The sequence below is a fragment of the Microcaecilia unicolor genome, chromosome 2 (genome assembly GCF_901765095.1).
Source record: "Microcaecilia unicolor chromosome 2, aMicUni1.1, whole genome shotgun sequence".
NCBI lineage: Eukaryota > Metazoa > Chordata > Amphibia > Gymnophiona > Siphonopidae > Microcaecilia > Microcaecilia unicolor.
The window spans coordinates 256,578,402-256,602,205 of NC_044032.1; the positions used below are offsets into that span (position 1 = coordinate 256,578,402).

A 23,804-nucleotide genomic window follows, 5' to 3' on the forward strand; every position below is an offset into this window, starting at 1 on the left:
ATTGCTTGAACTGACACAAAGTTCCCGCATTCACTGTGTGTACCAAGATCCATACACTTGATATAAACACGCCAGGGTTTCTTTGATCCAATTAACAATAGGCTGGGCGAGGGGCTACCACAACCACCATCATGGCAAAAACATATTGCTGTTCAAGCTCACAAGCGGTTCCCCAATGCCGGACCGCATTTCAACTCTTCCTCAGGAGGAACCAGCGTATCATCTGTCTGACAGGACTTAACAAGGATCTGGGTTTTCTAGCCCATTATAAACCATAAGGTTGTATTTCTCTGTTTATCACCCTCCTCTCACCTATCCACACCCATCCTGTTAGAATATCAATGAAATGCTTTGATGTCCCCATGCACACCTCCTACCCACCCCCCCCCCCCCCCTCCCACCCTGCCAGACTGTCAAAGTAATGCTTGGATGTCTCACTCATATATACTATCTGCTACCACATTTGCTTTTTTCCGATCTGACGAAGAAGGGCAACCTTCGAAAGCTAATCAAGAAATGTATTAAGTTATGTCCAATAGAAAAGGTATCATCTTATTTTCTTTTCCATGTTTTATTTTGTTTGATTTCTATTGATAACCTTTAAGAGTGGACTAACACGGCTACCACACCTCTCTATTAATATCAACCTTGAAGTAACTATACACAGGAAGTCAAATACGTTAGCGTTTAACTTTAAAAAAGGAGACTATGATACAATGAGAAGAACGGTGGAAAAAAAACTTAGTGGGACAACTGAGAGGGTAAAACTGTACAACAGGCATGGACGCTGTTCAAAAATACCATCATGGAGGCCCAGGCCAAGCATATTCCAATAATTAGAAAAGAAAGATGGAACTCCAAAAGACAGCCGGCCTGGTTGAAAAGTGAGGTGAAAGAAGCTATTAGGGCTAAAAGAAATGCCTTCAGAAAATGGAAGAAGGAACCGTCTGAAAATAACAAGAAGCAGCATAAGGAGTGTCAAAGCAAATGCAAGGCGCAGATAAAGAAGGCCAAGAGAGATTACAAAAAAATGATAGCATTAGAGGCAAAAAAACATAGTAAAACTTTTTTTTGGTATATTAAAAGCAGGAAGCCGGCAAAAGAATCGGTTGGACCGCTGGATGACCGAGGGGTAAAAGGGGCGGTCAAGGAAGACAAAGACGTAGCGGAGAGATTGAATTAATTCTTTGCTTCGGTCTTCACCGAGGAAGACTTGGGTGGAATAGCGGTGTTGGAAACGATATTTCAAGCAGACGAGTTGGAGAAACTTACTGACTTCACAGTAAACCTGGAGGACGTAATGGGGCACTTCAGCAAACTGAAGAGTAGCAAATCTCCTGGACCAGATGGTATTCATCCTAGAGTACTGATAGAACTGAAAAATGAGCTTGCGGAGCTACTGCTAGTGATATGCAATTTATCCTTAAAATCGAGCGTGATACCGGAAGATTGGAGGGTGGCCAATGTAACGCCCATTTTTAAAAAAGGTTCCAGGGGAGATCCGGAAAATTATAGACCGGTGAGTCTGACGTCAGTGCCGAGGAAAATGGTAGAGGCTATTATTGAAAACAAAATTACAGAGCACATCCGAGGACATGGATTACTGAGACCGAGCCAGCACGACTTTTGTGTGGGGAAATCTTGTCTGACCAATTTACTTCAATTCTTTGAAGGAGTAAACAAGCATGTGGACAAAGAGGAGCCAGTTGATATTGTATATCTGGATTTTCAAAAGGCGTTTGACAAGGTACCTCATGAAAGGCTACAGAGGAAATTGGAGGGTCATGGGATAGGAGGAAAAGTCCTATTGTGGATTAAAAACTGGTTGAAGGATAGGAAACAGAGAGTGGGGTTAAATGGGCAGTATTCACAATGGAGAAGGGTAGTTAGTGGGGTTCCTCAGGGGTCTGTGGTAGGACCACTGCTTTTTAATATATTTATAAATGATTTAGAGATGGGAGTAACTAGGGAGGTAATTACATTTGCGGATGACACAAAGTTATTCAAAGTCGTTAACTCGTGACAGGATTGTGAAAAATTACAGAAGGACCTTACGAGACTGGGCGGCTAGATGACAGATGACGTTTAATGTGCGCAAATGCAAGGTGATGCATGTGGGGAAAAAGAACCCGAATTATAGCTACGTCATGCAAGGTTCCACGTTAGGAGTTACGGACCAAGAAAGGAATCTGGGTGTCGTCGTCGATAATACACTGAAACCTTCTGCTCAGTGTGCTGCTGCGGCTTGGAAAGCGAATAGAATGTTGGGTATTATTAGGAAAGGTATGGAAAACAGGTGTGAGGATGTTATAATGCTGTTATATCGCTCCATGGTGCGACCGCACCTTGAGTACTGTGTTCAATTCTGGTCGCCGCATCTCAAGAAAGATATAGTGGAATTGGAAAAGGTGCAGCGAAGGGCAACTAAAATGAAAGCGGGGATGGGACGATTTCCCTATGAAGAAAGACTAAGGAGGCTAGGGCTTTTCAGCTTGGAGAAGAGACGGCTGAGGGGAGACATGATAGAGGTATATAAAATAATGAGTGGAATGGAACAGGTGGATGTGAAGTGTCTGTTCACGCTTTCCAAAAATACTAGGACTAAGGGGCATGCGATGTAGTAAATTTAAAACAAATCAGAGAAAATTTTTCTTCACCCAACGCGTAATTAAACTCTGGAATTCGTTGCCAGAGAACGTAGTGAAGGTGGTTAGCTTGGCAGAGTTTAAAAAGGGATTAGATGGTCTCCTAAAGGATAAGTCCATAAACCACTAATAAATGGACTTGGGAAAAATCCACAATTCCAGGAATAACATGTATAGCATGTTTGTACGTTTGGGAAGCTTGCCGGGTGCCCTTGGCCTGGATTGGCCGCTGTGGTGGACAGGATGCTGGGCTCGATGGACCCTTGGTCTTTTCCCAGTGTGGCATTACTTATGTACTTATATCACCCCTGTTTCTCCTTTCTTCCAAGGTATACATGTTCAGGTCAGTAAGTCTCTCCGCATACGTCTTGTAATGCAAATTCCATACCATTTTTGTAGTTTTTCTTTGCACCCCTTCAAGTCTTTTTACATCCTTAGCAAGATACGGCCTCCAAAACTGAACACAATACTCCAGGTGGGGCTTCAGCAACAACTTGTACAGGGCCATTAACACGTCTTTTGTTTTGCTGGTTACGCCTCTCTCTAGACAGCCCAGCATCTTTCTGGCTAGGGCCACTACCTTGTTACACTGTGTTGTCGTGTTCAGATCCTCAGATACTATCACCCCAATATCCATCTCCCTGTCTGTGCAGACTGTCACTGCCTAATACATACTCCCCCCCCCCCCCCCCCCACATCACATTGCAAGAGGAGGGAAAGGGAAAGGGGTCGTGAACAAATAGCTGCCCATTTGGCTGCAACCTCATCTTCTGATTTTGGTATCGGAATTAAAATTTATTTCCCTTATCTCTAGAGGAAAATTACCCTCTCCAAGCATTGTATTCACTAATAGAAACACAGAAACATGATGGCAGATAAGTGCTGTATGGCCCATCCAGTCTGCCCATCCTCAGTAACCACTAACTCTTCCTTTTCCTAACAGATCTCACGTGTCTGTCCTATGCCTTCTAAAACTCAGATAGTCTTCGTCTCCACGACTTCCACTGGGAAGCCTTCCATGCATCCACCACCCTTTCTGTGAAAGAGTATTTCCTCAGATTCATCCTAAACCTATTTCCTCTTAACTTCATTTTATGCCCTCTCACTCTAGAGGTTTCCCTGATGTTAACCATTCAACTGACTCAACTGGAATACTATTTAGTAAGTAAGAAGGACAGTGATCAAGCAAACAAAATTTACCAGACATCTTTTTCAGTACAGAATTAACCTCACTTGCTAAGACTCAAATCAAAATGAGACTATATTCAATCCACTACAATACCAATATCTATCTTTGTTAATGTGTCTTGTGGTCCCCTAGTATAGTCAAATCCTGGTTTTAATCAGGTAGACCTAATTTTCTCAAGCTTGTCTCAAAGTAATTAGCCAACTCCTCTATAGAGGGTTGTAATTCCTCAGATAATTGATTGTTGTAGAACCTGTCAGAGACCTAAACATTTTGAATAAAACTTTCTGGTCCAAATTATCCTCTCCTATGAATTTCTGATAATATATATACAGTACACTCCATTTAAGTGCACGTCGGATAAGTGCATGCTCTGTTTAACTGCATGCCGTACTTCGGTCCCGTTTTTGGCACCATCAATTTCTATGGGGACAAACTTCGGTTTAGCGCACCACTGATAAGTGCAAGACCGCTCCCCTGCAGGAAAGACTCCGCATAAGCACGCGCATGGAATATGGAAGCCGATTGGCGCGTGACAACCAATGAGATTTCAAATGTACTACCTCTTTAACTGCCACAGGCAGAATAAGCGAAAGAATGCTGTTAGAGCGTGCACCGGGGTCGTCATCGTCATCACGGCGGAACTGTAAGACTTTAACACTGGCTGAACGAATAGAAGTTCTTAAAAAATTAGAAAACAAACAAAGTCAAGCATCTATTGCTAAAGAATATGGTGTCAATCCCAGTCAAATTTCACGTGTCTTGAAGTAGAAAGATCAGCTTCTGGAAGACTGGCAAAACAATACAAATCCACAATGGAAACGAAAACGGGTGGGAAAACCTGAGGAGGTAGAAGATGCTCTTCTTCGGTGGTTTTCTCGAGTCAGGAGCAGACAGTTTCCTGTCAGTGGTCCACTGCTTATGGAGAAAGCTAACGTCTACCTGAAAGTCTTGGACTAACTAAATTCAAAGCCACTGTTGGATGGTTGGAAAGATGGAAGGAGAGGAACAGCATAAAATTCAAGAAAGAAAGTGGGGGATGGATCAAGAAAGTTGGTAGGTGTTGGAGAAGGGGCAGAAAAAGATGGGGGTTGAACTTACCAGAGCAAGGAGTTCAAGTTAAGTTGGTGCAAAGATTGATGAGGATTTGAGGCCTGATTGGAAAATTCTGTGCACATTATTTAAAAATTCTGTATACTGTAATTGTTTTGTGCAAATTCAGAAAAGTACCGAAGAGAACTGGACAACCTGTTAGTCAGTTTCAGCCTGTGGTTCAGGAAATAGAACTTTGAGTGCTGTCTGTTTGTTACAGGGCAATTATAATCCCAGCAACTATAAAATGCCATTTCTAACAAGCATGGGTGCCCTCACTAGTGAGCAAAGCCCATCAGTATGTTTAGGGAGAGGTACACCCCTGCTTCTTTTGAAAGTTGTCTCCTATGTATAACACTGTAGAAGATTTCAGTCACAGTGCTTCCTCTGATGTGGGAAACATTCAATGGGCCCTGCTAAATCCTAGCTCTAATTACCAATGTGGAAGAAGTGGTGACAGATTTTAAATGGGGCCTGTAGCTCACAGTAAGTTAAACAGTAGAACAAGTAACTTGAGAAAACTGGTGTTTGAAGCCCAATTTTCAAAAGAACAAAGGGTAATTTAAACATTTTCAATAATTATTTATTTTTAAAATATACACACTTCTACTAGGAGTCTCTCTCTCTCTCTAGTGGTGGTTCCCAGTCAAATGTTTTACCATACCCCAATATAACACCTACCCCCATAAAAACAATAAGAGGCACTTGGCAGCCTCAACATACCATCTCCTATCTCCACAAAACCCCTCCAGGGACTCAGCGGCCCTAACACATTACCTCCCATCCCCACAGAAACAACAGCAGGAGCTCAGCAGCAAGATAACCTCTATCCCCACAAAAACATCAACAGGAGCTTGGCACCCCCAACATAACATCTCCTAACCCCACAAAAATGAGCACTTGGGGGTCCCAACAATGTTGGGCCAACATACCACATGCCTTGACAAAAACATCACCCCATGCAGTATCATAATTTCAAATATTGGGAGTTCAAGCAGAATTTTCCTCAGATTCCCCTGGTGCTAAAGTTCTGAGAGATCTTATGATCACTTTCCCTCCCCCCTCACCTCCACAGCAACCAGAGAAGCACTTAAATACATCATCTCCTGCTAACAGGTAGATAACAGCCATAAAATTACTGGCTGTTATAAGAGAACTGGCTGCACAGCAGGAGACAGTGTACTTCAGCGCTTCTCTGGCTGGTGGGTAGGAGGATAGAGATGGAGTTAATTTATTAGAACAGGTGAAAGACCAGGCATTTGCCAGCACAGCAGCCCTTCTTCATTGGGCCCCTCCAAAATTGCAGGGCCACTTGAGGAACATTGATCCCAATAATCACACCGGCATCCCCTTCCAGTATGCTCTTTCTCTCTACACACTGGGCCCAGCAGCTCCCCCTATCTCGGCTCATCACCTTGCACCGCTCCACTTTTCTCTTTTTCACCTACTGTCCCAATACTCTACTACTACTGCTTATCATTTCTATAGCGCTACTAGACGTCCCCTAGCCCTCACTCTTCCTTTTTGCCCTTATCCATATCAGCTGTTCTGCTCCCAGTCCTCCCTCCATTAATTCACACTATGTCACTCTCTCTCCACCCCATGTCCCCTCGTTCAACTTCCAAGCCCTGCTCCGAATTCCCCCTGCCTTCTCCAAGGGCAGTGCCTGTAGCCCCGCCCCAGGCTAAACTGCAGCACGCAGCAGTCCTACTGCACTTGCCTCCCGCGTTCTCTGTACCTAACCAATTGGCTCAGGCTGCTGCTGGGGGAGTCATGCTATTGCACTGCAGGGAAGCCACTACCACTGGCTAAAAGCAAATGACACTGTACCGATAAGAAATATTCGCTGCTGCCTGCTGGGTGTTGTACAGCTCTAGGCTGTAAACTAAAGGAGCCCAATTTTTTCCCGCACAACATGGGGGAAAACGAGTCCAAGATGACCGAAATAGCCCAATCTAGCACCACCGGTTGAAACCCCGCATAATAAAATATTGCAAATTCTTCTCCGTTGGCTGTGTAACAGCTAAGACAGCTCTTTATTCTAATTGGACGTCATCACCACCATACACACAAAGTCGCGTTTTGATTGGCTAGAGGCTAGCAGTTTGATTGGTCTGCTAGGTAATCCTGGTCCGCTTTTCTCCACCCCCCCCCCCCCCCCACCCCATGTCTCTGTCCCGAGTAGGTGGTTGATTGGAGGAGAGGAAGCGTGAGCGATTGATATAAGGGAAGCTTTAGCGCTTTCCTGGTACTTATTAAACGTCCTTATAGGATACCAACAACTGGCTATAAGAGAGAGATGGCGTTTTCGGGCTGGTCAGAGCGGATGATGGCGCAGCTTTCACGCATGAGTGTTTTCCTGCAACCTGGTCCGTACTTTCATCCGCTGAGGCTAGGCGTGCGGGAGGCAGGTTTTAGGTTTTCGAGTGAGGTGCTAGCCGATTGCAATATTTTTAAAGGGGATGATGTCTTTAAAGTGGCAGGGGTGTCACGTAATCTGAAACATGATTTTTTATAAACTTAAATTACTGTTACTGTACTTCTTACTGGACTCGTTAAACTTGCTTACAGCAGCACTAAGTCGACCCTGGTACTGTGAAGAGTAATGTGCCCGTGGTGATCTGAGCCGAGTGTCTGCAAAGCAGGTGCAGAGGTCAGCTGTTGGCTGGGCGAGAAGCTGAAATGCCAGAAGCTGGAGTGATTGTTCCAGCGGGACTCGAATTCTATCTTGGTTAAAGTTGTTAAACAAGTTATTCTGAGTCGAGGCGAGCTACCTATGGTGTACCACAGGGTTCTCCTTTATCGTCAACTTTGTTCTGTGTATTAATGTCGACTCTGGGTCAAGTTTTAAGTTCAGGAGGTTTTAAAATTTATAGTCATGCAGATGTTATTACAGTTTTACATCCAGTATCTGAGACAGCTCGCAGCTGAAGATACTGCAGTAAGGGTAAGGAGATTGCATCCATCTACTTGAGACTTGGATTAAAGCTCGTGGGTTGAAGCTAAAGGATAAGACGGAATTTTTTTTTATTAGGACAACCAACTGATGTATGGTCTGATAATATATTGAAATTAACTGCATCACATTTCACTTTTGAAGAAAATATCAAGGTATTAGGTGTTACTATATCAGGTACGCAGGCTTTGGATTCCCAGTAAACTTGCTGATTAAGAAATTACTACTACTACTACTTAACATTTCTAGAGCGCTACTAGGGTTACGCAGCGCTGTACATATTAACATAAATTGACATAAAGGACAGTCCCTGCTCCAAGGAGCTTACAATCTAAAGGGCAAAATGTCAAGGTTAATGCATGTTAAAAACGCTAACGTACTCATAACATGGCTTGTTAAGCACCCTACCCCCATGCTACACCCTTAAGCAACCTCCTTGTGGCAATCTCCCAGCATTCTCTCCTTCCATGCCTGGTCAGTCTTTCCTCCCTGTCCCAATATGCGACAAGAGGAGGCGGCTCACAGTGCATATCAGGCTGCATCCTCTGCTGTCGTTTTTATGAAATCGTTTTTGCTAATGAGAAAAATCAAAAGAATACGCCATTGCTTTGATTCCTATACTTTTCAATCGATTGTACGAAGTTTGCTATTATCTAACATGGGGTTAGGTTTACTAAGTGGCGCTATGGCATGTTAGCGTTTTTAATGTGCGTAGATGGTGTATGCACGTTAAACACTAACGCACCCATAGAAATGAATAGGCGTGTTAGCGTTTAATGCGTCTTTTAAATTTACAGGTGTGTTAAAAACGCTAACGCACCTTAGGAAACATACCCCATTGGATTATTCCAATGTTATTTACACATGCTGTAAAATAGATCTTCTAAGGAAGATGAATACAGCCGTGTGCCTAATTTTTTTGTGCTCATAAATATAGCACAGTTTCCCCATTTTTGAAGGACCTCCATTGGGTTACCAGCGGAGGCATGAATTCAATTTAAGGTCTGTATCACAGTACATAAGATTCTTTATGGTCAGTCACCTGAATATATGCTTGACTGGGTCCAGATGACTACTAGAAATAGAGACTTCGGAGGTAGTTTCTTACTACATTATCTCAGCCCTGCTAGATTAAAGAATAAAACAATGTATTCAGCAAGTTTTATGTTTCAAGCTTCGCAGCTGTGGAATTCTCTCCCTGTACAAGTTTGAAAAATGCAGAATTTTGCTATCTTCTGAAAAGCTTTGAAAAACATTCTTTTAAAGAAGTTTTTATATTATAACTATCACCCTATATTGTAACTTATCTGATCAGTAGTGAATTTTCAGGATGTGCCTGCTTCTTCTTATTGTAATCTGCACAGAACTTTTATGGACGGATGCAGAATATAAGAAGTAAGTAAAGTAAAAGTTATCTGGCTCAAGCTGAGACAATCTCTGTTTTACTATATCACCTGTTACTTTGGTGCTCTCCTTGGCTGTGTGGGTGCTCTGCTGGGGTATTTCCTACTGTCTTGTGGACTGTGGGGTGGGAACACGATAAAGGCCACATGACCCATCCAATCTGCCCATCCTCTGTAACCCCTAATACTTCCTAAGCGATCCCACATGCTTATCCCCATGCCTTTTTAAATTCTGGAACAGTCCTCGGATCCACCACCGGGAGGCCATTCCATGCCTCCACCATCCTTTCTGTGAAATAATACTTCCTTAGGTTACTCCTAAACCTATTCCCTCTTAACTTTGTCATATGCCCCCTCATGCCAGAGCTCTCCTTCATTTGAAAAAGGCTCTCTTCCTGTACACAAATGCCCTTGAGATATTTAAAAGTTTCTATCATGTCTCCTTTCTCCCTCCTCTCTTCCAGCATATACATGTTGAGGTTCATAAGCCTGTCCCTATAATTTTTGCATTCAAGACTGCTTACTAATTTCGTAGTCGCCCTCTGGACCGACTCCATCCTGTTTATCTTTCCGTAGGTGCGGTCTCCAGAACTGTACACAGGCCTCCAAATGAGGCCTTACCCGAGACTTTATACAACGGCACTATCACCTTCTTTTTCCTGCTGGTCATGCCTCTCTTTATGCACCCAAGCATCCATTTGGCTTTGGCTGTTGCTTTTTCTTCCTGTTTGAAAGCTTTAAGGTAATCAGACACAATCACCCCTAAGTCCCGCTCTTCCTTCGCACACTGAAGCACTTCACTAAAGGTGGACAGTATAAAGCGCTTCTAGTCTCGGCCCAGTTTTCTACCCCCCCCCCCCCCCTATTTTCTCACTGTTCAGGATCCTCTTTGTTTTCTCAAGCTTACCTGAACTCTGTTGCTGTTCAGACCTTCTGCTTATCGTTTCAATAGCGCAGTACACATAATATGCAGGTACCCTCTCTGTCCTTGGTGGGCTCACAGTCTAAGGTGTTTTTTTGTATCTGGGACAATGGAGGGTTAAGTGACTTGCCTAGAGTCACAAGGAGCTACAGTGGGAATAAATATTCCGTTCCCCAGGATCTCAGCCCACTGCCCTAATTATTAGGCTACTCATCCACTTCCTGAGAGGCTTTTCATGTATCTGCCACCTTCTCTGTGAAAGACCACGTTTTCATATTACTTCTTGGAGCCTTAGATCATGAGCTTGTTCTACAACTTTCTTTGGGAAAAAAATTGCTTGTGGCCTGTGTATTTTACATTCTGGAGTTATTTTTGACTGTCCCTTCCTCTGTCTTGCCTTGTCTGGGCTTGCCCGTATGGCTTTTGATGCACACCCTGCACAGTTTTTATAGCTTTTGTTTGAGCTGTCTCTACTCTTTATTTTGAGGCATGGCTTCCAAAACTGGACACAGTTCATTCAGTCAACATCTTATCAATAATTTGTCTAGACTCTAGAGGCATTATTTACCTCCCTTTTGCTACAATTGTTTCCCCCTATGCTACCTAGCACTCCTCATACTTTTGCCACTGCCTTGTAGTGCTGATTTTCTAAAATTATGCCCTATGTCTCCAGATGAGTTAGCTCTGTACATTCTCCAACGGGAATGACGCTCCCTTCTATGCCAGAGGGTGCTGTAGATAATCATTTCTCAGTGATGAATAGTTGCAGCATTCTTTTAACCAGAGAGGTGGTGCTAAATTCAGTTGTACCTTTCTTCAAGATTTTCTTGGTGTCTGATTTTTTGTATTTGGTACGTCCTGTTTCTTTTTCAAACTTAATATAGTGCTTTTGTGGCCCAGTAGACCAGTGCTTCTCAATCCAGTCCTCTGGGCACAGCCAGCTAGTTAGGTTTTCAGGATATCCACAGTGAATATGCATAATCCGCAGTAACTGAGCTCTATACATTTTTAGGGGTTACCCTGTATATTCTAATATCTAGCAATTACCGTAAGTAACCACTATGATCAATTTATAGCAAACATATATTTATATTTTACTAGTAAAAAAGGCCCGTTTCTGTATGAAATGAAACGGGTGCTAGCAAGGTTTCCCCCCCCCCCTCTCCCTCCCTCGGTCTCTCCCTGTGTCCCCTCCGAGTCCCATGCCCCTCCCTCCCCTCCGAGTTGCAGGCGGTCCTCCCTCCCCTCTCTTTGTAGACAGGAGTGGACGTAAGGCTATGTAGTGCAGTGTAAGCAAGGAAGGCAATTTGGTTAATCTCTGTTTCCCCAGGCCCATGCAGCCGTCATTGCCATATACTGCAAAGAAAGCAAACCTGTGAGGTGTGGAGGAGGGTGTTTGAGGGGGACTGTGGGCGAGGAGAGGGGTTGCAGTGGCGACTCGGGAGGGGGGAGGGAGAGAGCAGGCAGCGGGTCCAGTAGCGACGGGGAGGTGTGCGGGTGGTTCGGGAGTTTGGTTGCAAGTCTGTAGCAATTCGTGGGCAGGAGTAGGGAAACACGACGGCATCTCCCTGGCTCTGAAGGCTGCTTCCTCCGCGGCGGCTCCCCGGATGCTTCCGTGTGTCGCGCACCCTCCCCCGCTCTGCTCCTGTCCGTGGCGTCCATCTTGCTGTCGACCGCCGTCCGCGTTCATCGATCCCTTCACCGTCTGTGTTCCGTCCTCGACGTCATCACGTTTGACGCGAGGGCGGGGCACAGAGACATGGTGAGTTGGATGGGCTTCACCACCACGATCCCTTCCCTTCAGATGTGATGTCAGAGGGCTTCAGAACGTTGAGGGTGCGTTTTTATAGAGAGAGATTATGCATATATACCTATTCTTTGTAATACAAACGTTCTTCAATTTAGCATGTCCTGCTTCTACTTCTTACACCAATCATTCATACCACTCTTTCAAACCTCACACCCGCCCATTTAAAGTCCATTATATCATTATAAATCCACAGAATTCAAGACCATTAAATTACATCAAGTAACAGTTTCATGTCCAATGTGTTCTTCCAATATAACTTGGTGGTACACTGAACCCACACGTTCAGCTGTGCCTGAACTCCTCAGTGCACTCACTCGTAATAGTCTTTCAGTTCCACCACTGATGACGTTGTAAAAACTTGAAATTTGATATCTTATGATTTACTCTTCATTACTGTATTCAACTGAGTCAATTCCTCTTTTGTTCCAAAAAAAGTGCTCTCGCCAAATACAAGTTGCACTTAACAGTCTTGTACTCAGTGGTGTGCTGGAGCCGGCTCGCACCGGCTCGCAAGAGCCGCTTGTGAAATTTTGACAGCTCTTGCGAGCCGGTTGTTGTTGGGGGCGAGCCGGCTCCATTGCGGGAGGTAAGCATGGCAGGAGGGCACCATCACAGGCCATGCTTACCTCCCCTGCCGCTCCGAAGCATATCCAACCATGTCCTTCGCTCCCACCCTCCCCTTCTGCTCTCCTCCGTCTTTTTTTAATTACATCCGTCGAAGCGCGCGCCATTTAAAGCCCTGCTGTGTGCTGGCCATCTCCAGGCTTCCCCTGCTTGCTTCGGATGATGTTCGTGCCTTAGTCCCGCCTTCATTCTGACATCATTTCCTTTTTTCGCGAAGGCGGGACTAAGGCACGAACATCATCCGAAGCAAGCAGGGGAAGCCTGGAGACGGCCAGCACGCAGCAGGGCTTTAGATGGCACGCGCTTCGACGGATGTAATTAAAAAAAGACGGAGGGGAGGGGAGGGTGGGAGCGAAGGACATGGTTGGATATGCTTCGGAGTGGCAGGGGAGGTAAGCATGGCCTGTGATGGCGCCCTCCTGCCATGCTTACCTCCCGCAATGGAGCCGGCTCGCCCCCAACAACAACCGGCTCGCAAGAGCTGTCAAAAATTTAACAAGCTGCGAGCCGGCTGCAGCACACCACTGGACGGGGGGGGGGCGCCGAGGTGGACCATGGAGAGAGCCTGTTGTTAAAAATTTACCAGCACACCACTGCTTGTACTGTGTGATAATCTTAACTGTAGTGTACTAAAGAGGAAACCAGCTTAAACAAGGCTACGCAAGTATTGTGAGTCTACATTGTTATAACTCATGAAGATTATCACACAGTACAAGACTGTTAAGTGCAACTTGTATTTGGTGAGAGCACTTTTTTTGGAACAAAAGAAGAATGGACTCAGTTGAATACAGTAATGAAGAGTAAATCATAAGATATTAAGTTTCAGGTTTTTACAACGTCATCAGTGGTGGAACTGAAAGACTATTACGAGTGAGTGCACTAAGGAGTTCAGGCAGAGCTGAACGTGTGGTTCAGTGTACCACCAAGTTATATTGGAAGAACACATTGGACATGAAACTGTTACTTGATGTAATTTAATGGTCTTGAATTCTGTGGATTTATAATGATATAATGGACTTGAAATGGGCAGGTGTGAGGTTTGAAAGAGTGGTATGAATGATTGGTGTAAGAAGTAGAAGTAGGATATACTAAATTGAAGAACGTTTGTATTACAAAGAATAAGTATATATGCATAATAAAATATAAATATGTTTGCTATAAATTGATCATAGTGGTTACTTAATTGCTAGATATTAGAATATACAGTGAACATGCATGAGAGAGATCTCTCCAGATAAACTTTAATAGTATGTCAGTACGTGACTTCCAACTCCAGTGGTAATCACAAAACTGAGATCAAGTAGACTAGAGCCCAAGTTATTATTCACTTTAGTTACTTGAGAATCCTACATAGACCTTGCGGTGCAACTCAAAGCTGTAAAACTTTTGTGCTTCAAGAATTATGCAGAAAATTTGTCATTGGTCTGGGTGTCTTCTCATTGATATCTGTCTAGTTTGTTTCAATAAAGTCAAAGACAATAACAATACTTGCTAATAAATATTCAAGATATAAATTTTGCTTTGTTGGCTCAAGGGCAGGCACAAAAATGAAACATGGCCTTGTCGGTCAGTCTGTGATATTTTTAAGAAGGATGTGCAATAAAATATTAGAAGTTTAAGGAAATGTTTTCATCAGCGTTGGGTCTTATTTTGCAATATAATGGATTGAATCAGCTTTAGTTGATAGAAGCAGTGTTTTATCACAGTAGAGATACGTATCTGAAAACTAAATGTACTGTCCACTGTTACTCCAAGTATCTTTAATGAGGAGGCCAAGGGGATGTTTCCTGTGGATCAGCGTAGTGCTATTGTTTTTACCAGTTTTTTTTCTATGCTATCTTGTCTGTCATTCACTATCGTGTGCTGCAGTTATTAATCTTTGATCTTGAGTTCACCTCTCTGCAATTATTCCTGTGTCAGGTTTTTATCGACTTATGTTTTATGTTTTTGTTAAGTAACTCTTATTACCTGTTGTATTTGTGCTTTAGCCTCTTGTTTGCTGGGCTAATTCTTTTTTTTTTACAGCCACTTAATGTACAGTTAACATGTATTTTCCATCATAATATACCAGTCTTGTGCCATAGCATGGTTTCTTTAGGTGTCAGCTGAAGCTGTGCTCAACCAAGTGAAGAATACATACATAACTATAAACCATGGAGAATGGTATAATGCCTAATGACATGTCTGCCTTATGTTTTTCTTACCAAATCTGTACACACATTGGCATGATTGCCTTTATGAATTGCTTGTAGATTTAGAATTGACAGCCGTAACTTTTCCTAAGGAGCCCTGTTCTTTCTCACAAGGGCATAAACACAGTCCATTTTGTAAATCATTGAGTTGCAGTTGGAGGGTTGATAGTTCCAGATAATAGGTTTCTACTGCTGGCTGCATGCAGAGATAGCCTTTAAGTGTTGAATTAATGTATAGCATTCATGCTGTTATCTAAAGAGAATCCACGTACGTGGAGAACTCAGTAGATCCCACGGGGCGTAAAATGAAAATAAAAAAAGGTGGGAATATGAGCCAGGCTATCCAAAGACTGAAACCAAGATAAAATTAAAATATATGACGTTTAATGTTTTTTTTAAAACAAATAATAATAAAACAATTTTACATAGAAAATGACTCGATTCAACGTTGTGTTTCGGCAGATGGCCTACATCAGGAGTCTATAAATGAAAAACAATAAAAAAAATACATGAATACAATTAAATTGTCCAAACAAGAGGAACGTATAACAGATATATAAAACAACAACAAGAAAGAAATAATTACCATGCTGATATGAATATTAAAAAACATGTTTGCTAAGCAATAATGATAAGCATATCCTATATAATAATACTCACCTCCAACGTTCTATGAGCCTGGCTGCCTGTGTCCGTAACTTTGGGCTCCAAAGCCCCAGCTGACGTCACTGGACGCATTACTCCAAAAACCCAGGGGACGGGATCAAGTTGGAATCTGTTTGTGTGCGTGCGTCAGATGTCAGACGCACGAGCACAAACTGATTCAAACTTGATCACGTCATTCGTCCACACCGCATTGCCGAGAAGAGGAGACTTTGGCTGGCGGGGGTTGGGGTCCCCGCCAGCAGAGGTACGCGACGGCAATGGGGGAGGTTTGGCGGCGGGAAGGGGGGCTCGAGAGGGTCGTGACGGGGGTCCAAGGGTCAGGAACTCTGAGGGGGGGTCTGCAAATCGGAGGGAGGAAGGCAGGGAGGTGGGCTCTGCAAATCGGAGGGAGGGAGGGGTCTGGAACTAAGAGGAGGGTATGGGCCACCTGTACAAAAAATAAAAAAAAAGAGGGGGGACTACGACCCTGGAACACGGAGGAAGGGGGGACACTGGAACTGAGTGGGAGGGAGGGACCCCAGGCACACACACACACTCTCTCACAGACACATACTCGCACAGTCTCACTCACTCTGTCTCACACACACACACTTGCAAATTCACTCTCTCACACAGTCACTCTCACACACTCTGTCAAACATACACACTCCGAGGAAAACCTTGCTAGCACCTGTTTCATTTGTTCCTGAAACGGGCCTTTCCTTGTCATCAAGCAGATGAAGCCATTACGTATGGGTTGTGTCCATCAACCAGCAGGGGGAGATAGAGAGCACTCAACTTTTCACAGTGCCTCATGGCCAGCTAGCTCCACTGCCTCTTCAGTATTCTCTATCTCCCCAAGCAGGGTGACTGCAGCTTCTTTGAGCTTCATCAAAAATCTGCCTGGGGGTGGCTCCTTGCTTGCCAGTTGTTAGCCGGGGTGTTAGAGGCTATAGCAGCTTCACTTTGAAGACACATAGGTCAGCCCTTTCCCTGCTTTACCCATGCCCCCGTGGATGTGGACATATTAGCTTGCTTTTCCCTGTCCTTTCCCACTCAGTGGATGCAGGCACATTGGTTCGCCTTTCCCTGCCTTTCCCACTTATCTGAGCCTCTGGAGTGTTTTTATTTACCTCGGCTTTCCTCACAGCGTTAAAAATAAATAAATAAATAAATAAAAAATTAAAGTCATGTCGCACTTTAGTGAAGCGATCTTGGAAAAGAGGTTTTTTTCTTGAGATTCTTCTGCAGGACCGGAGCTGTGATACTCGGTCTAGTGAGGTAAGAGTGTTTTCTGACTCCTCTGGGGTGGGCCCGCGATCGGGACGTTTTTGGTGTGAACCGCCATTTTTGAATTTTACTGCCGTTTTCGGCGATGGCTGCCGAGACTGTAAAGCACTGTTCTAAATGTGGCATGCGCAAATCAGCAGCGGTGCTCTGTAATTCGTGCTGTACAGACGGTAGAGCCGGCCCGAGCATGGCGAGCGGTGATCTTTTGCGCTCTGAGCTGGCAGCGGACGCCATTTTGGATTTTCCACATGGCGCAGCCCCCGTTGCGACGGAGAGCCTTGAATCTGGGGGGGGGGGGGGGGGGTTCCTCTGAGTGAGGCTAAGAATAGAGCTGATAGCCCTGGGCAGGATCCGGGCGGTCAGGGAGCGGTTTTCTCCCCTGATTTTGTTTTAATGCTGCATAGGGCATACATGCTTAAAAGAGCTCTTCCACAGGGATCTTCGGACCCTCTGCCTGCCCCCCCCCCCCCTCCCGGTGGATCCTGGCCTTTTGGAGTTGGCTTTGCCTGTTTCTTATCCTCCTGATAAACGCAGAAGGGCTAATTCCCCTTCTGAGTGTGGCGCAACCCCCCCCCCCCCCCCCCCCTCCCCCCCCGTGGTCGGGCTATGAGGATTCTGAGGGATCTGGCAGAACTTCTTGGGCTGAGGAGCCAGAGTCGGGTGCAGAATTGCCACAGGAGCTTGATGATCCGTCTGCGGTGAGGATTTTCCACCGCGAGGAGCTGCCAGCACTTATTTCAGATGCCTTACAAGCCCTCTTGATTGAAGATCCTGGGAGTGGCACAGCCTCCTCTGTTAATCTAAGGATGGCTAGTACCAGAAAGCCTGCTCAAGCCTTTCCTTTGCATGACTCCATCCAAGAGCTTATTTCGGCTCAATGGGCTGATCCCGAGGGACCTTTGAAGGTTGCCAGGGCTATGGGGCAATTATACCCTCTGAGTGAGGAACATTTGGCTCGCTTTGCAATGCCTAAAGTGGATGCCCTGGTCACGGCTGTGACAAAGAGAACTACCCTCCCTTTTGAAGGAGGTGTTGCCCTGAAGGATATTCAAGACAGCAGGCTTGATTCAGCTCTGAAGCGGTCCTTTGATTTGGCAGGTCTCACTGTTCGGGCGTCTGCATACAGTTGTTATGCTGCTAGAGCCTACCTGGCTTGGTTACAGCAGGCAGTGGAACAGCCCGATGATGGAGCAGAGACCTTATCTGAAGTGGCTCCACGGATGGAGTTGGCCTTGTCCTTTTTGGCTGACGCCCTTTATGATATGGTCAGAGCTTTGGCTAAACAAATGGCTGTAGCAGTGGCGGCTCGCTGCACTCTTTGGCTACGACATTGGGCGGCGGACATGGCCTCTAAGCTAAGGTTGGTGAAGTTGCCCTTTCAAGGCCTTCTCCTGTTTGGTGAGGAGCTGGAAAACATTGCTAAAGGCCTGGGGGATTCCAAACCTCAGCGCTTGCCCGAAGATAGGCCGAAGCCTTCCTCTAAGGGTCAGGCGGTCCACTCCTCTTACAGACCTCGCTTCCGTGAAGCTAGAAGGTACCGCCTGGGGCGTGCTGCTGGGTTCACTTCGCGTGCCCGCTTTCAGCAGAGAAACTCCTTTTGCTCGGATAAACGTTCCACAGCTGCCGGTTCAAGGCCTGGAGTTCAGGGGCGACCCTCTCAATGATGGTGCGCCGGCCCCCTCCTCGTTTCCTGTCATCGGAGGAAGACTTTCCCTCTTTTTCGAGGAGTGGGCCAAAATCTCCGCAGATCAGTGGGTCTTGGACCTGATCAGAGACGGGTACCGAATAGAATTCGATGCCCCGGTGAGAGACGTGTTTGTGGAGTCCCGATGCGGTTCTGCCGCCAAACGGGCGGCGGTAGAGGAGACTTTGCACAGTCTGTGCCAGATAGGGGCTGAGACCCCGGTGCCTCCCGCCGAACAAGGTCTAGGCCGCTACTCCATTTACTTTGTGGTGCCACGAAAAGGCGGGTCTTTTCGCCCGATCCTGGACATAAAAGAGCTAAACAAGTCCTTAAGAGTGCGGCATTTTCACATGGAAACCCTGCTCTCCGTCATTGCGGCGGTACAGCCAGGAGAGTTTCTCACGTCTCTGGACCTGAATGACGCTTACTTGCACATACCAATTTGGCCCCTGCACCAGAAGTTTCTGCGGTTTGCGGTGTTGGGAAAACATTTCCAGTTTCGGGGCTTGCCTTTTGGCCTCGCCACAGCTCCCCGAACCTTCTCCAAGGTAATGGTGGTAGTAGCTGCCTTTCTCAGGCGAGAGGGTATCCGGCTTCACCCGTACCTAGACGACTGGCTCATCAGAGCAGAAAAAGAGAGTCATCTAGCTACAGCCAGAGTGGTTTCAGTCCTTCAATCTCTGGGCTGGGTCGTCAATATGGCCAAAAGTTTCCTGACCCCATCGCAATCTCTAGAATATTTGGGGGCCAGGTTCGACACAGCCTCGGGCTATGTGTTTCTTCCCGAGCAAAGGCAGTGCAAGCTTCAGAATCAGGTCCGTCTGCTCCTGAGGATGCCCCGCCCGCGAGCTTGGGACATTGTCCAGCTGTTGGGATCGATGACTGCCACCTTGGAAGTGGTGCCATGGGCGAGAGTGCACCTGAGACCTCTACAGTATTCTCTACTTCAACTATGGTCTCCAGTATCTCAGGATTATCAGTGCAGACTTTCTTGGCTCCCTGCGGCCCACCTCAGTATGGAGTGGTGGCTCTCGGACAGCATATTGCGGCGGGGATTGCCGCTGGTGTGCCCCGATTGGTGCCTAGTGGTGACAGATGCCAGCCTGAAGGGCTGGGGCGCACATTGCCAGGGGAAGCATGCCCAGGGTCTGTGGACGCCCGACGAGTCGGAGTGGTCTATCAACCGCCTGGAGTTGAAAGCGGTGTTTCTGGCTCTTCTGGCCTTTCAAGTGACCGTGGAAGGATTGGCTGTCCGAGTGATGTCGGACAACACGACAGCAGTGGCCTACATAAATCGACAAGGCGGCACTCACTGCAGAGCTCTAGCCGCGCAGGCCGAACAAATTTGCCACTGGGCCGAGCTGCATCTACAGTCCCTGTCAGCAGCTCACATTGCAGGTCAGAGCAACGTGCAAACCGACTATCTAAGCAGGCATCAGATGATCCAGCGGAGTGGGAACTAGCATACGATGTATTCCTGCAGATATGTGCCAAATGGGGCAAGCCAGTGATGAATCTTATGGCGACCAGTTCCAATGCCAAAGTCCCGTGCTTCTTCAGCAGACGGAGGGATCCTCGCTCTGCCGGGTTGGATGCCTTGGCTCAACCCTGGCCCCTGGGCTTGCTGTATGTCTTCCCTCCATGGCCCTTGATAGGGCGAGTGCTCCTGCGGATTCGGCTGCATCCAGGAGATGCTCATCGTCCCGGATTGGCCCAGGAGGCCTTGGTATGCGGACCTCCGACAGATGCTGTTGGAGGCTCCCTTTCCGTTACCTCTGGTTCCGCACCTGTTGTCACAGGGTCCGGTGGCCATGGAGGACGCCTGCCGCTTTGGTCTTATGGCATGGCGATTGAGAGGGCGCAATTGAGAGACAAAGGCTACTCAAATAAGGTAATTTCCACTCTCCTGCAGGCCCGTAAGCGCTCCACTTCCGTGGCTTATGCCAGGATTTGGCGCCAGTTTGAAGTCTGGTGTGTTTCAAGAGCGCTTTCTCTGATGCGGGCTCCTGTCTCGCCGATTCTGGACTTTTTGCAGGATGGTGTACACAAAGGCTTGGCTTATAATTCCCTGTGGGTGCAAGTGGCAGCATTGGCCTCCCTGCGTGGCAAGGTTGAAGGCGTGTCCTTAGCTGCTCATCCAGATGTGGCACTGTTTCTTAGAGGGGTGCTTCGGCTCGCCACCCCCCCCCCCCCCGTGCGGGCACCTTGTCCAGCTTGGAATCTGGGGTTAGTATTGAAGACCCTTCAGGGGGCTCCCTTTGAACCACTTCGGCGTGCTTCGGAGAAAGATTTGGCACTGAAGGCCGTCTTTTTAGTGGCCATTACCTCGGCGAGACGGGTGTCAGAGCGCCAGGTGCTGTCCTGTAGAGACCCTTTTCTGCAATTCTCAGAGTCAGGGGTCATAGTTCGGACCGTGCCTTCCTTCATGCCTAAGGTGGTTTCAGCGTTTCACCTAAACCAGCCTGTTTTTCTTCCCTCCTTTGTTGAGGAAGAGTTTCCAGATTCATTTGGGCAGTTGCACCTTTTGGATATGCGCAGGACTCTGTTGCAGTATCTGCGAATTACAAATTCTTTCAGGACCTCTGATCATCTTTTTGTGCTGTTTGCAGGTCCTCGCAGAGGGTCTTCAGCGTCTAAAGCCACTATTGCTTGTTGGCTCAAAGAAGCTATCTTTTCAACATATCTGCTGTCTGGCCGGGCTCCGCCTGAAGTCTTTAAGGCACATTCCACAAGAGCAATTTCCTCTTCCTGGGCGGAAACTGGAGCACTCTCTCGTCATGAGATTTGCAGTGCTGCAACATGGGCTTCTAAGCTCTCTTTCACCCGACATTACAGGCTGGATGTGGCTGCCAGGAGGGATGCGCGTTTTGGAGCACAGGTGCTAGCGCGTGGTGTGGCTTGTTCCCACCCTATTTAGGGATTGCTTTGTTACATCCCATACGTAATGGCTTCATCTGCTTGATGACAAGGAAGGGAAAATTAGGTTCTTACCATGATAATTTTCTTTCCTTTAGTCATAGCAGATGAAGCCATGAGCCCTCCCTGTATGATTGTCTGTATTGCAGTGATTCTGATTTTAGGTGCTGTTCTTGTTTCCTGAAGTTATATTCCTTCCTTGGGGAGTCGGAAAACAGTCTTCAGGATTCTTGTTACAGTTATAGGAGGATGAGTTCATTCCCTCCAGTTCATGTTTTGGGAGGATGAGTTTATTCCCTCCAGGAGGATGCAAGTATTCCCTCCGTTTATACAAATTGGAGGATGAGTTCATTCCCTCCTTTTTTGAGTTCATGCCCTTGTTAAGGGGCCATCGTTCGCTGTGAGGAAAGTTCATGTTATTCCCATTGCGGTTTGCCATACTGCTTTGGAAGCTTCAAATACTGAAGAGGCAGTGGAGCTAGCTGGCCATGAGGCACTGTGAAAAGTTGAGTGCTCTCTATCTCCCCCTGCTGGTTGATGGACACAACCCATACGTAATGGCTTCATCTGCTATGACTAAAGGGAAGAAAATTATCATGGTAAGAACCTAATTTTCCCATTTTAAAGAATGCATTGGCATATATGGAGTGATATGATCATCTGGAATAATAGGTGGAGGCTACTTTGATGCAGTAAGATCTGTGTGTTGGGAGTGTTTTTATTCCTCTGGCTGCAGTTTCTCATCAGTTATGTTTAAATATTTCCATGAAGTATTGCCGTTTTCCAGTTGTAACCTGGAAAGGCAACTGATGTTCTTAGGATTCAGGGGATTGGCTATATGAGGGTTTTCTTCTCATATTGCTTAAGTATATTACTTCATATGAACAGCAGTGCTCTTTCTGTTTACTTACAGGATCCTCTAAGCCTGTCTACATCCCCTTCCTTATAGAGGGGCAGCAAGTGGGTTCCATCCCCGTGCCGGTTATGGAGCAACTGACCTCCTACCCAGACGTTTTCCTCGTATCTTGTGGTTCCACAAACCCGAGTGTGGAATTAATCCATGAGCTGTCAACCTATGAGAGGCGTTCAACGGCTTTGCAGCATGTTCTGGAGGGGCTGAGGGGGAGGCAGGTCTTCCAGTGCCTCAATGGATGGAGGGATGAGGTGAGGGAGAATTCGGACCAAAGCTCCATTGCCTGATTGCCTTCATCTGACTTGGATAAAGCATGTATAGGTGGTGGAATAAAATATTTAACCTGAAGTGAGTACAGTGCTAACTACTCTTGAGATGATCCATGGCTTTTGTCACTCTGTGTGACCTTGGGCGTTACCTTATCTCTGTGCCATAGCTCTGTCATGGACTTTAGCTAGTGACCTCTGGGAGTCACTTTATTTACCAGTGTTTCAGTTCTGGTTTGGGAGTGAGGGGAGGAATGGGTAGTAGCAGATTCTGCTTTTCCAATCGGCTTCTAGCTCATTTGCAACCAGCTTTTTTTTTTCCTTTTTTTTTTTTTTTTTTGTAGGGCTGTGAACACTAATTGTTCTCCAGTGATTTTAGGATAACCTTAATAATGTGCATAAAATCTACATCATAATTGAGTTTCCATAATAAATTTTAAAAGACCTCAGCGGTGCCACTCACTTAATTCATTTAAACTCTAGTTAAAGAAGCAAAGAAATTGACTGAGGGTAGAGCATAAATCTTACCAGTTATAAGCAAATGAAGCTAGTGAGTGGCACCACTGAGGTCTATTAAATTTATTATTGTGGAAACCTGTTTGTACAATAATAATGTTTTGAGGTTTCTGATATTACATTAACTAGAGTGGAAGAGTAAAATAAACTTTTCTGAGGACAAGCAGGCAGGATATTTTCACAAATGGGTGACGTCATCTGATGGAGTCCAGTGCAGACACTGTCAAAGTGTCCTGCCACATTAAATCTTTAAGGCAGTGCCCCAATCACACGTGCAGGTCCGGCAGTCTTTCATTTTCTGTGGACCGAGGTTGTATTTTTTTTTATGTCTCCTCAGCGTGTAAACTTTTTGCCTTTTGGTGTCTTCCCTTTTCTGGTTAAATTTTCCTCATAACTATTTATTTTTGTCATAGTTTAACTGATTATAATGTTTTTTAATTGAAATTTTTAAATTTATTTTTATTTTTTTGGCCCAAGGGGCCTATTAGGCCTTTTATCTACCTGGGAACCATCCACATTTCTCAGGTGCATGATTACTTGAGCTCCCTAGGCCATTGAGCCTTTTGACCTTGCATAAGCCATTTGTTCCGGCAACACAAAAAGCAGAACAGACGAAGAAATCTATATGAAAATGAACTTATTCAACCAACAATACCAGACACAGGCCGTGTTTTGCCCACACATGGGCTGCCTCAGGGGCAAGTTATGTTGAGAACTGGATACTTCTTCACATATGTGTTGTGA

General features: G+C 45.8%; 1 protein-coding gene across 1 annotated transcript in view; it reads left to right on the top strand.

Moving 5' to 3' along the window:
* Positions 1–7,205: 7,205 nt before the first annotated feature.
* The window catches only part of LOC115462005 (nudix hydrolase 20, chloroplastic-like), a 66,579-nt gene continuing 49,980 nt past the window's right edge, over positions 7,206–23,804 (top strand). Inside the window, 2 exon segments of the mRNA XM_030192052.1 lie at positions 7,206–7,292; positions 22,279–22,529. Coding sequence (XP_030047912.1) covers positions 7,223–7,292; positions 22,279–22,529 — 321 coding nt within the window. The 5' untranslated portion in view covers positions 7,206–7,222.